The sequence below is a fragment of the Augochlora pura genome, chromosome 11 (assembly GCF_028453695.1).
Source record: "Augochlora pura isolate Apur16 chromosome 11, APUR_v2.2.1, whole genome shotgun sequence".
Taxonomy (NCBI): Eukaryota; Metazoa; Arthropoda; class Insecta; order Hymenoptera; family Halictidae; genus Augochlora; species Augochlora pura.
In genome coordinates this window covers 19,057,886-19,071,287 of record NC_135782.1, presented here as the reverse complement: position 1 = coordinate 19,071,287, position 13,402 = coordinate 19,057,886, and the positions used below count along the sequence as shown (strand labels likewise).

General features: G+C 53.6%; 1 protein-coding gene across 4 annotated transcripts in view; it reads right to left on the bottom strand.

Moving 5' to 3' along the window:
* Knockout (Stork-head domain-containing protein knockout) overlaps positions 1–13,402 on the bottom strand; it is a 56,386-nt gene that overhangs the window by 4,200 nt on the left and 38,784 nt on the right. For 3 of the 4 annotated variants that reach the window (XM_078193809.1, XM_078193810.1, XM_078193811.1), the window contains exons 4-7: positions 3,070–3,525; positions 1,187–1,393; positions 693–877; positions 50–523 (exon numbers count right to left, since the gene is read on the bottom strand). In XM_078193809.1, coding sequence (XP_078049935.1) covers positions 50–523; positions 693–877; positions 1,187–1,393; positions 3,070–3,525 — 1,322 coding nt within the window. The remainder of the gene's footprint in view (positions 1–49; positions 524–692; positions 878–1,186; positions 1,394–3,069; positions 3,526–13,402) is intronic. The other variant, XM_078193812.1, reaches the window with a different exon arrangement.

Below are 13,402 nucleotides of genomic sequence, written 5' to 3'. Positions count from 1 at the left end.
TTACCGCGATAAACGGCGAAACCGACATCGATAACGTTCCCTTTTTTACCTTGTGCTGAGGCGATCCGTTCGATTTGGTACCGCTGCCGGTGGAGTCGTGGCTAGGTCGTCGAGAGTTTGACTGTCTCGTGCCGGATCGGCCGAGGGTGGCCGTCTTTGCCGGACTGACGTTCGTGGTCCGCACCGAGCCGGAACTTCCGCCGCTTCTGCTGGGCGATGAGTTGGCCGAGTTCTTTCCGTTCTGCGTTTGATTGCGACTCTGGTAGGGCTCCTGACCGCCGGTCGACGGAAGCACGGACGCTCTCGACGTGCATCTGCTCAGGCTTGAGCACTTTGATCTGGGCAGAGTGGAGCAAGGGGATCGATGTCGTCTGGAACTCCTGGGAGTCGAGTTTGCCAACAAGCTGGAAGAGTCGCCGCTGGCTTGGCGTCGATGTCGCCTGGGCAACGTGGCGGATCGCACCGAACTCGAGTCGTCCCAGACTTGAAAGCTGGCCTGCGACTGGTCCAGACCCTCCATCATCTGCAAACGATCCTTGGCCGTTGTACCAATTCTAGCCAAGTTTCCGTCGTCTATTGCGAAGCGGACGTAGGAACCATTTCGCGGTCCATTTTCTCCGGCGTTGCTTTCATTCGTCGGAGAAACGCGCGCTCGTTTCTCCGCGAGAACAGAGCGACTTTGTTCGACTCACCGAAGGGCTGGCGGCTCTCGTTTGCGTGGCCACGCTGTGCAGGTGAACGACGCGTGGGTTGAACCACTCGGTAGGAGGATACTGGGCGCTGAACGTGCCCATCAGCGGTGCACCCTTCCTCCGCGTGCTGCGCCGGAACAGCCTGGAGAGCAGACCTATTTTCTCTGAAAAAATCCCGGAGAAACCTTGAGAAAAGGGGGACCGATGCCGGCGGTTCTGTTGACGAGAGATCGGGAATCGAGGAAGGGCTTGGCCAGCAGCTAAGGGTGTGACTAAGAAGCGCATCGAGCAGACACAGGCCGCCGGAGTCGTCTATTTCGGTGAGAGATGATGCGGCCGATAGAAAAATCCTCTCCCACGCTACAATTTCCCATCTTTACGATTTTAGATAGGAGAACCCCTCGGAAGTTGAACAGGGTTCAACGAGCCATCTCACCCGTCACCGAAACAAATCCCTTCCCCGACTCGACTCGACTCGGCTCGATTCGACTCACTGGTTGGACTGTGCGGCGCGCTGTCGGTGCTCGCGTATTCCGCGCTCGACGACGTGTCGCTTCTTTCCGGCCTTCGTGGCAAAGACCGTGAACTTCCGCTTCTGTGCAGACGCCTGGCGGAGCCCCACAGCCGGAGAGAGTGTCGCCTCTCGAGGCGTCCAGGCATCGACCGACACCTCGCGAACAGGACCTTGTCGTTTGGATTGCCTGAAAAAAACATGGTTGATTATTAGGATCGTTGATCCTTGGAATTGTCTCGGCGATTCCGCGCGCTCGGAGTCGCGAGCTCCCACCCGGTTCTCAAAAAGTGGAACACCCCGCGTCCCTGATTATCATCGCGGTACATGCCCGGCGGCGGTGGCGACGACCGAGTGGGTTACCAGCGTGAGAATCACTCGAGGAACGAGTCGGAGAAAAGTAGGAAGATTATACATGTATATGTGCGGTGCCCCCTCCCCCCCTCGTGTAATCCCTGCTGGCAACGTGTGTAACGGTAGACAATGTCGTGGTCGTGACTCGTGACCGATAGCTAATATATCGACTGCGCTAAACGCTTTCCAGGCATCGTCGAGTTGGCACAGTCCGTTCCCATATGTGTACCATCGGGGCGAAGCTCTCGCGCGCGCGCGCGCGTCCTCCATCTCTATGGAGGTCTCGGCATACCTACGAACACGATTACGAATAAGAGTACGAACGCGATCACGATCGCGAACACGAAGACGAGCCGGAGGTGTTTCTTTTCGTGTCGTCGCGCCAGAAAAGTCCAGCTTTGACGCGCTGCTGCTGCGAAAGAAACTCTGGCCAAATAACGAAAAGCAACAACGCCACATGTATTCTGTATTCAGGCCGAGTACAGCGCCTCGATATCTAGGATATCGGAAATCTACCGGTATCTGGGATGCGCTGGAAATTGGTCGGATCTCGAGGACGTCGCGAGATTCGTGTATGAAAAACGGAAATGCGCGCGTTATCCGGTTCCCACGGTGGCCGATCGTGACGAGTCTCGGGGTAAAACAATGCGAAAATGGTTCGCGGGCATGAATATTGCATCGCTGGATTTATTGGAGCGTTCCCGAACAAGTTGGATTTCTTGTGCTCTCTTCCATCGAGTATGCGCACGATGTGCATGCTCCGCACGCCAACGGACGACGTGGCACATCGTTTGGTGCAACATTGTGCCAGAGAGCCGGCATGACGCGGCCCGGCGTTACCGGAACGATATAGGATATACGATGTACGATACGCGTTACACGATAGGTGGACGCGTTGCAGAGGACGGTGGAACGTATTATCGTGGAATGTCGCGATCGCGTTTACCATATCCCGGTGTGGGACGCGTTCCGGATAAAGAAAATTCTAGAGTTTTCTTCGCGCCGATACTATTTGAATTTCTAATTCCGGCTGGGGCAGCCGCGGCTGCGGCTGCGGCTCGTGGATATAAATTCGCGGTCGCGGACGACAGGGCACTCTAAATGCCGAGATAACGCGGCGCAATTTAAATCGAATCGCGGGAATTTTTCAAACGGATCCGCCGGAGGAATGCGCGGTCTTCCGGCGCGAGAGCTGCGTGGCCTGCGTGGCTGCCAAGGACGACGACAACATAAACGCACCGGACTCGTCCATCGAGTTCGCGAGAAAAAGGTGGCCGCGCACGCGAGCTGCTAGCAAACTCCTTCTGGACAGTCGAAACGATTGCCGAACACGTGCCGAACGAGAGACCTTTCCATCCTCAAGCCGCGAACCCTCCTTTGCCATCTCCGCTATATTTGCAATCGTTCCACTCGTGGCATCGTTTCCGAACTGTGTACGAAATAGAGTAGAAGACTTAGGGATAGAAAGCAGTAACGTAGATCGGAGTAGATTCCAAGGACCGGGGTCGTTACCTCCGCAAATCACGTCCGCCAGATTGGTCTGCACAGCTTGATGCGTGACATCACCATCCCTCAGGGTCAACATCTCGCCGTGCACGAGCGCCATGGCCTCGTCGTTGGTCATCAGCATGCTGCCCTGACCCCTGGACCCGCTCACTTCCCTGGAGCACCGCCTCGAGTTGCTCGAGTCGCGTCTGAGTCTTCTGGTCTCGGGCGTAACGACGAAATAGCCCTGGGACGTGTGATAAATCTTCCGTTCTTGCATCAGCTTCGCGAGGGCGTCGTAGACCAGCTCGCGGTTCGGTCTCTGCATCGCTGGGAAAGCGTTCCTCAGAGCGGATCGTAGCGTGTCCAAGGTCGCCGCCTGCCTCTGCGACGTCAGCTCCAGGATAGCCCAACAAAGGGCTTCCGGCAGAGGCGTGAACTGGCCCTGGGCGACCGGGGCGACCAGGCAGTCCTCGATGTCCCCTGCAACACCGACACCAAAAGTCAAATTTTAATTTCCGACCTCCCTGGAAATCGCGGGCCGGCTATCCGAGCACCTGCCTTTCCAGGTCCAGACGCGGTTTGGGTTTACGCGTGTCTCGGTTACGAACAAAGCGTTTCATTAACGGACACGCGTAACGATCAGCTTCGCCGGACAACGTAATATTTAAGGAGTTCTCCGTGAAAAACAGGTTGCGCCGCCGTTTGCCTTTCGAGACAATTATACGCAGAGTCGTCTCCCGAGGTCAGGGCTACGACGGTTCTCTCGAAAACGCGACTACAAACTCGCTGATAAATCTCGATAATTCCTGCTCTGCGTCGCATTCGTCCGTCTTCGAAGACGTCGACGATTCTCCTGCGCCTCGCACCCTACTACCGTGAATATCGACGCCGCGAAAGAAAGGCTCTGCAATATCCATGGAAATCGGCGAGCTATCGTGCCGCGCGAATTTTAATTACAAATCGTTCGGCCGAGCCGCCGGAGATTGTTCGAAGCGTCGGGCCGCGTCCAATTCCGTTTTTCGGATCCTTTGTGCCCTGTTTTACCAGTCATCTCTGCGATTCGACGTACCCCCACGGTGGACCTTCTATCCCCACGTAGCCTGGCGATTGGATATTCGCCGCACGACGGGATACCGCGAGGAATATCCAAGTTTCGTGGCTTCGAATAATCTTTTGGTAGGCGTGGACCAGATGTATGGGAACGAGCGCGGAACCTTGGGGGATGGAAAGTCACCTCGAGACGTGACCGGAAACACAAAGGGAGTCTCGAGAGAGAGAGGAAAGTCGGCGAGCTTGCCGGGAAAAAGACGTTCCTTTCGCCACGACGGCGGACGTCGTTGATTCGAGCAAGGTAATCGCTCGAATTTTCCTCGAGTATCTCGCGGATGCAAATCTCTGTCGCCTCGAGACAACGTTTCGCTAGAGCTTGCAGTACACTTTGCATCGTCCACTGCTTCGGGACCCGCGAACTATGACCCCTGACACAATAAGCTCGAGTTGAATAGTTTTCGTCCGCTCGCCCTCGCCTCGATCCGCGTCGAATACGTTTTAATATATTTCACCCTCGTCCCTGGCAGCCGTATGCAAATTTCGAAGGGCGAGGATATTGCACCGACCCCCCTCCGACGGATATCGATCGGCCGGTTGTTCTATGTAAAATTCTGGCACAGAGACAAACTTGGCACGAACCTTTGGTTCGACCGGTCAACTGTTATCGATTACCGATCTATATGAAATTCGCATCGAGCCGAGCGAGCCAGCCTTTATACAGCGATTTATATCCACGTGGCAAATCGGAAACTTGGAAACAGAATTTTTCGCTGCGGGAAATCGTGTCGCGTGATACCTCGGAAGGCCGTGCTTTACAATTTGGTTAAACGTCCGCGGGCTAACAATGCGCGTCCAGCCTCGTGGAACGGGTCGACGGTCGCGGATCACTGCCATTTCCGACGACGGTCTCTCTCGTTTTCGAGCCGTTCCAGTCCCCCCAGTTCACGTCGCTCGTGGACAGGCAGGAAGGAACGGAGCTGCAATTATGTGTCCGGCTGCGCTAGAAAACCTACGTGAGAAAACCTACGCCAGAAAACCTACGGCCGGCGGTGGCTCTTGTTAAGGGATTGTCGTAAATAGGCCAGACAGCCTCCTCGCCGCCGGAATTGCTCGCGCACAAGGAGGTCTAAACGGAATGCTCGCAACGCCAAGATGCCGTTGCCGGCTCTTCTCCTCACCCCTTCGCACTCCGCGCGTTTCTTCATCGCCACGGTTGTCCAGTCCCTTCGATATCCCTCGAAACGGCCACTCGGGGAACCTGTTTGCGCTTCGACGCTTCGGCTGCTCTACCTCTCGCGCTTCGGACACTTTCGACGCATCGAACGTTTGATTTTCAGCCGGCGTTCTCGTCGGTTAATTCAGAGAAAATTTGCTGACCCATTGCGAGAGACCATTCTCGTTGAACGCGGCCGCGGCCGGTTCCGATGGAAAAGTTGGTAGCGGTTCTTGCACCGAGTCCAGTTGCCCACTTGCCTGGAATTTCTCCGCGACCCACGGAGGGAGCTGCATACACAATTATGCAAGGAGGTGGCCACCCACGCGCGCCTTTTAAGGAACCAGGCCGAGACGTCGTGAGCGGGGCGTCGCGAGACGTCGCGCGCGGGCCGTCGAGACGCGTACGGAGTTCGGTGAGGTACCGATTGTGAGAGCAACGAGCCGGCAGGTGCGCGGGAACCACCTGTGCGCTCGCACAGACCTCCTCCAAAGACTATGGGACGAGTTTCGAGTCTCGATCCGGCATGGATTCAGGATTCCGAACATTGCGACATTGGTATGCAATGTCGGTTCCGCGACGCCCTCGCCGAAATGCATATCGCGTCTCGCGATATAAGGACCGAAGATATTTAGGACCGAGCGCGGAATCGAGCGGCTATCTCGACGGACCGATGTTATTTATCGCGTTCCTAGTATTACCGGTCGCCTGCGGACCCATGGAATTATTTCAATGCGATCGCGTCGAACGGAAACCTTTCTAGTCGAGAATAATCTATACTGTCCATTGAATAGTCCGCCTTTGGGACCCGAGATTTGTCACTGGAAAACTGTTTATCGCTGTATCACCGGGCGATTTCGTTCCCCTGTCGCTCCCAGCCTTTTCTCCATCTTGGACCGCAAATTGCTCTCGCGGTCTGATTTATCGCCACGCGCTTTTCAATCTCCGTCGCGAATCCGATGCAACATTTAGCCCGGCTAATTGGCGCCGCGAGCACCAATTAAACGATCGCCTTCTGGTAGGCTTTTGCCAAGTAACGTTTAACAGTCGAGATCGCTTCGCGTTGCCAGAGACACTTGTCGAATGGCATTGGTAATGGTATTCGTAAACGGAACGGTACGTTTGATCCTCGACGGAGTCGCGGCGTTGCAACAGAGGGGGGAAAGACGACTCTGCAGCGACGTGGAGCGGACGCTTGTTCGTTTCGTGTATATGGTCCCGCGAGTAAGTTGTAAAGTCGGCGCGGTAAAATACGGTCGTCGAATTTATTCGGGCTTTTCGCTGGACGAGCGCGAGTCCGCTTCTCCCTCGGCCCTTCGCTCCGACAATCCGCGCCGCACGGCGAAATTTATTCGCGATCGGGAACAGTTTCGCGCGTGGAAGCGACGTGTACATGGGTGGAAGCGCGCGAGCAGTAAATGGAGCCAACTAAGGTCTCGTAATGCCTGCGTGGGAGAGGCCAGTTTCGATCTCGTTTACGAGATCTTATCCGCTGCGCGCGGGCTCGGCCGGTGTGCGGTCGAGAAAACGAGAACCCCGGGACAACACCGCCTTCCTGGAACAAGCGAGGAATCGCGTCCGACGAAATCGAGACGCGCCAAGGGTTGCACAATTTTCCGAGAGGGCGTCGCGTTCTGTTTCGTCTCGCGATATAAGGGATCGCGTTTAGGACAAACGGATGCGTTGCATCGGGAGCAAGGGCCTCGACTCGGATCGCGGCAACTCGACACGTTTGTGTTTCTGGGGCGTGGAACGTTGTTGCGTTCTTCGTGAGAATCTCGTCCCGGACGCGTTTTCATCGCTCGACCGTCGTGTCGCGCGTGACGGGCTCGCAACGGACTCGTGCATGCGCTACACGGACCCGTTTGCAAAGGAGAAACGTCCCCGGATAAACCTAGGAAAACTCTCCTTCGCTCTGACGCAATTTATCCATCTATAAAAATATCAATAAAACATCTATCGGCGAATGTCTAACCGGTTTTGCGTCGCGACATGGAATCCCTGCGAATCGCGACCGTTCCAACTGGCTGTAGAGTTTATTGTTTTCTGGCCGTTGTAAAAGCTCTCCGGTTTCGGTGCGCGGCGGGTGCCGGTTGAGGCCGGTCTCGACCGGGATGTACACCTGCCAATCCGGTGGGCCTCGGCAGTCGGCTATTATTACCAGGTTTCTCATACCTTTCTATCGTTCCGCGAGGCCTTTATTATAATATCGCGGGCGGCCCACGTAGACGGAGCGCGTAGACTGCGGCGCACGAGAGAGTAAGAGGCGGAGAAATATCTCGGCGTTGGGTCGATTCGCCCACGCGAGGCATCGCCGAGTATCGAAACAGAGACGCCCCTGCTGAAGGGGGTTTAGCTCGCGATAGCGCCTCGGAAATTACGACATCCCGAAAATTATCCCAAAGTGAACGTCGAGCTATAAATAACCGAGAGTTTCTGCTCCTCGGGACTGCTCGTCGTTAAACATTGTAAGTTGCTTTTGAAAAATCTGGACAGCGGGGACGAACGCGTTTCAACGTTCTCGACGCTCTCGACGCTCGGATCGCTTCCGGAGAGCCGGTACCGGGACCGGTACACGCCGCGGAACAAGATGCATATACCCTTATCGCCGTGATCCATCGTGTCGAGGCCGGCCCGACCTCCGTCGCTTTATGGGTCTGCCCATGGGAAATGGCAAAGACCACTTGCAAGGAATCATCTCGTAACAAGGCGACCTTTGAGTCCCGGTCTATCCTCTACCAGCCGGCGTCGCTGTTTCATGCAAATTCAACCCATGCTATTCCTCCTTCATGCTCCTCCATCTTGCTTCATCTTTCCCTTTCCGAGTATGTACCCCGCCCTTTCCATCTACCCATCTTTCGGAACTGGACGACACACGCGCCTAGCGCCAACGATGTCAGGCTATCGAGGTCTGCGGCCGAACAGAATTCGCATCGACGGACCATGCAACGTATTTGTACGTGCACGTATAATGACGCGTAATCACGTGGTCGACAGTCTGCAGAGTTCGTTAGGAACCTTTCACTTCACTCGCGAGGAAATAATGTGTTCGCGCTGGCAGTCTGGTAGAGGGAACGCTGCAACGTTGCTTCTTAGAGACGGAATCGTTCTAAACAGAGTAGCCGAGAAGAAATCGATGACTTTTCTCTGTCGGATGGTTGTCCGGAGAGTTGCCTCGATCCGGAAAGAAAGGCGGGCGAGTTGATGGCACCTCGTCGAGCCTATTTATCGTTGGCTCGTTTTCCAGCAATTCCAAAGGGACTTGTTACTTAATCATTGAAAGTTTGTCGACGCAACGAGATTACCGGGCAGCCAGCCGGTAACAATGGAAGCGGCTCGCGGCGCGAGCTTTCCCACAGGCTTCTAAAATTCGTTTGCCAATAGAGGCGAGCGAGCGAGCGAGCGAACGAGCGAGGTCGCGCACACCGGTGGCTTGTGCAAATAGATATCGATTCGAGAACAATGGCTCGTTGAACAGGGAACATTTTGTACGGATGATTGGCACTTCTCGCGGAATAATCCGATTGCGTCTTCGTCGCGAGAGATGCTATCTCGACTAGATAGCCACGACCTTCTTCAGAAATAAAATCGCCGCGCAGCGTCGGCAAAAGAGTACATGCAGCTTCTCTCCATCAGATTTTCCGAAATCGTACGCCGCGAGGTTATGCACAGTTATTTGCGTTGCTTCCTTCCGGTGTCGTCGATCGCGAAACGTAACACGATGATAACACGATGGCGACGCGTCGTCCTTTCCGCGTGGAAGCGCTCCGGATCAGGTTACACTTGCAAGTTTCCGAGTAGCATCGAACCATTCGCTGGCTTCCGCGAGAAATACCGTATTTCGTCGGAGATGTACCAGACAACGGTATATAATGTGGGTTTTCGAAGGGTTTTAATGATCGAAATGAATTGACTAAAGATTCTCTGTAAATAAGAGATTTGTATTATAACCTATATTCCTATAACTACAATATATACAAAATTTACAAGTTTACCTGTAAATAAGAGAAACGACAATTTAGGTCAACTGTTCGTCTCTCTTTCACAGCTCTGCTTCTATCAACTATTTTCCTTATAACGATTAATTAATTTTACGTAATCTTTTCTTATCTTAGCACGTGTTCTCTATTTTAATTCTTCTATCTATCCATCTCCCTCACCATGGGGCCAGCTAGCAGGTTTGTCACAGCCGCGCGCGCGCGCACCATGTACTGAGCGCGGTAATTTTAAAGAGGGTATATTCTCTTTACAGGTATTCCAATATTTTTCAACCGCGTTCGATCGATGGTTGAATAATGGCGCACGTGAATTGAATTGGCACGTGTTCATCGAATATTCGGAAGGAACTACTGACCGATATCGTCGTCAAACGCGAACGAATCGCGTATCCTAGACCGAAAGGTAGCTGACCTTTGAATAACGACAGTCACGAGGAGCGATGGGAGTCGTGACGTTCCCGGAGAATTCAGCGATCGGATCCGGGTCGCGGCAACGCGACGAAGCGCCGCGAGGACGATCTTCGCGTTCCTAACGATCCTCGGGTTAAGGTCTCAAAGGTTCCCATCAGTTTTCAACGAACCAAAACGTCTCGCAACGCTCTTTTTTCCATCTCTCGTTCGAATCGAAAACGCCGAAATTCCGAAGGCTAAATTCTACAAGCTATCATCGTTCGTTCGATCGTTTGTTCGTTCGATTGGTGGGGCGAAGCAAAATTTTGTAAAGTTCAGGGGAATTGCCGAGCGGTACGTTCTTTTAACAACCGTGAACCGGTTGCGTGGGATCAGAGCGACCCGCGTTGCACTTCCCAGGTATTGTGCACGATTGTCTTTTAATACAGATTTCGATGGAGGAGCAGGAACTCGGTAATTTCTCCGTGTGAAATAATACGCGGCAATTTCTGTGCCGAACATCGTTTGCTCGTCGATCGTTTACTTCCACGTGGAACATCTCTTTTCGATTCGCGCGAAAACAGAAGCTTCGGCAGACAAGTTCTCGTTTCTGCGTCGTGGCGCGACGTCGACGAAAGTCGCGGAGGAGACGAGGCGTTGAAACCGGTCATTGGGAATACGAGCGAATATAGCGATCTTTGCATCCGGAATCGCGACACGACTCCAGATCCCGAGACGATACGTGCGAGAATAAATCGAACTCGGCCGCTGCGATATACGTGGGTCGCGAGCAGGCCGAGCGTGCTACGGGAAAATTTCATTAAAACGAGCCCGACCGACTCGCGTGATTTTTCGTCAGCCGGAACGAGGATACGGGAGAGGCCATGAGAATCGACTCCTAGCCTGGATTCCGCCGTGCGCCGCGGCCGCGGCCGCCTTCGACGATGAGACTGCTGGCACACGCGCGTGTGCCGGCACTCGGTGCCATTAGCTCTTTCCGATAAGGGCGTAGCCGCCGATTCCTATGTACGCGTATCCGATGCGGCTCCTTGCTGGAAATGGCATCTCCTCGTTCGCCAAATACGTTTATTAGCGACGGCGACCACGACGACGACGAGATACGAGATACCTTCTCCGCGCGCTCGTGAATATCCCCGTGTCTGGGTTAGGCTCGATAACACTGCCATTCGAACGAGGTTGTATCTAGCACTCTTCTCTCTCTCTCTCTTACTCCGCTTTTATTCCACTCTGCACGAGTTCCATTTGTTACCACCACTTGTTATCCATTATTTATACGCATATCTCCACGCAACTTTCTTCTGCTCTTTTCACGACATCTCATTGCGTTAGATTCTCATTTGCTAGAATGGAGTCGAATAAAAGAAGAGGGCTGCCTTCGAGAGTGATAATTCCCATTAACACGTTGAATACCACGCCCACTTTACAGGAATTGTCCGTGGCGCCACGATGAATTTTCTATTATGCGATACATATAATGTCCAAATATTATCTGCAGTGGGTAAGTTAGAGTGTATAACCATGTTTGGCATGTTAATAAGGCATTCATTTCCTCACACCACTACATCAACGATGATAATAATACAAAAATTATAAGTATTGTCATTTGTTTAAATTATATATATTTTCATCAATCTGAGCGCGCCGGTCACCGGTGGACCCCATGGCGTCACTGCCAAGTTCAGTGCCGGTCACCGGTGGCCCCCATACCACCACTGTCAAGTTCAGTGCCGGTCACCGGTGGCCCCCATAGCGTCACTGCCAAGTTCAGTGCCGGTCACCGGTGACCCCCGTGGCATTCAACGTGTTAAATATCGATAGATTTGTATCGACTCGTGGTCCGTGGTCGTCTGGCAATTTTGTAAGTGGTAACTGGTAATTGATCGTGGCCGAATTTTCGGGTAAAATTGAGTTGTCGTTGAGGGAATCGCTCGAGTTCGAACTTTCTCTTTGCTCCTCCGAGGTTCGAATGTCGGAGATCCGCGATCAAGTCAAAAGACGATTTGATTCGATTCGATCTCGTGCGTTCGTTGGAACGCCACCGGTCGCGAATCGGTCTCGCGTTGCAAAGTGGACGTCACGGACGTTACGTGGGCGACGGCGCGGCGCGGAGCGGCGCGCTTCATCAATCACGTCGCGCGCGGCTGTCGTGCTTTCTTGACATTAGCCTACATATGGCGCTAATGGAAGGCTGGTCGCGAACGCGACAGCCGTTTCGGCGAACCTTGCTTGTAGCACGCCCTAGCCTCTACTACGGTCGGGTCGGGTCGGTTTCGGTTTGGTATACGCTCCAAGTAATTACGTCGCCTGCTGTGCCGGCATCCGGCGAATTATTCGCAAGTCCGGCAGATCGAATCTCGGCAGCCGATCCGTCGCGTTGCCCAAATTTCGACAGCCCTACTCGTTTATCGTGAAATAGGCTGAATTCCTGGTCTCGCGAGACCCCCTTACGAGTCGCCGTTACAAGTTTCCACGTGATTCCGGCTCTTCGAAAGCTTCTTTCCTCGCGTTTGATCGGGTTCCGTAATGGCGCGGGATACTTTGCGCCGAGCCGCGCCGGCTGCTCCTCTTCTTTTTCTCTCCGGTCCCGCTCCCGCTCGTTCGCTTCGGAACAAGCCACTCGATTTAAAGGACATCGCACCGGTGAAAGCAAGACATGGAAATCCACTCGGAGGTGCCTTCTGTACGCCTCGATCGCCGCTAAGAATGCCTCGCCGCGATCTTTCAACAGTTCGGACATCCAAGGACGCAACTATGCAAACAGGTGTTCGCCGGTGAAATAAGGAAAGGAAAGGAAAGGAAATGAAAGTTTCGGCTCGCGACCTTGCCGGGAATCGGTCGGTTTTGCGCGTTTTCGTGTTTCCGCCGGTTCCGGAGCCCGCCGAGGAAAGCGCGTTCTCCTATCCGCTGCCGATACTTTCGAATTCGTTCCCCGTTCTCTCGCACTCTTTCCGGAATAATAGGAAACCTCCGATACACCGATTTTACTCAGAAACATCGCAGGCGTGGGCAACCTCTCCTGCACGCTAAGGACCAACGATACATCGACGATTGGAATTCTCAACTCGTTTCGTTCGGTCTCGAATAGACGACTGAGGATAAACGATAGATAGCAGATAGCAGAGGCGAATGTTTCTCTTGGCGCGATATCTCAAAATTTTTCACCATCCGTTGGAACTCGATTCATCCGAGCCTGTCGAGAGAGAGAAGAAACAGGTTATTCATAATGCATCGACGATTCTTGTCCCCCTGGCCATAAACTATCCAGCCGGTAATGTCTTTATGAATGCGGCAGTGCGGCGATACGGCAATAAGGCAATAAGGCAATAAGGCCATGCACCGGGCACGGCTCGGTCGCTAGAGGCTGGACGGCTCGGATAAATCGAGTTCTACTTCGCGCGCGTATCCTTGGACGAGTAGAACCTCCGCGATACGCTTTCAATTAACTTTCCACCTGTCAGAAGTCTTTCGTCGATGGAATATTCGTTCGTCGACGGTTCCAGGATAAACACCGATCGGTTCGACGCGGTCCTCCTCTTCCCAGAAAGTGCACCGCGTTCGTCACGAAATCATCGATAATTCAATGTTTCGATCGTCTTTGTTTGCCAGACGAAACACGGTTTAATCGAATTTCCGCGAGGTGCGCGATTCGCGTTACAAATTACAGTGCTACCAGACGGATAGAAAA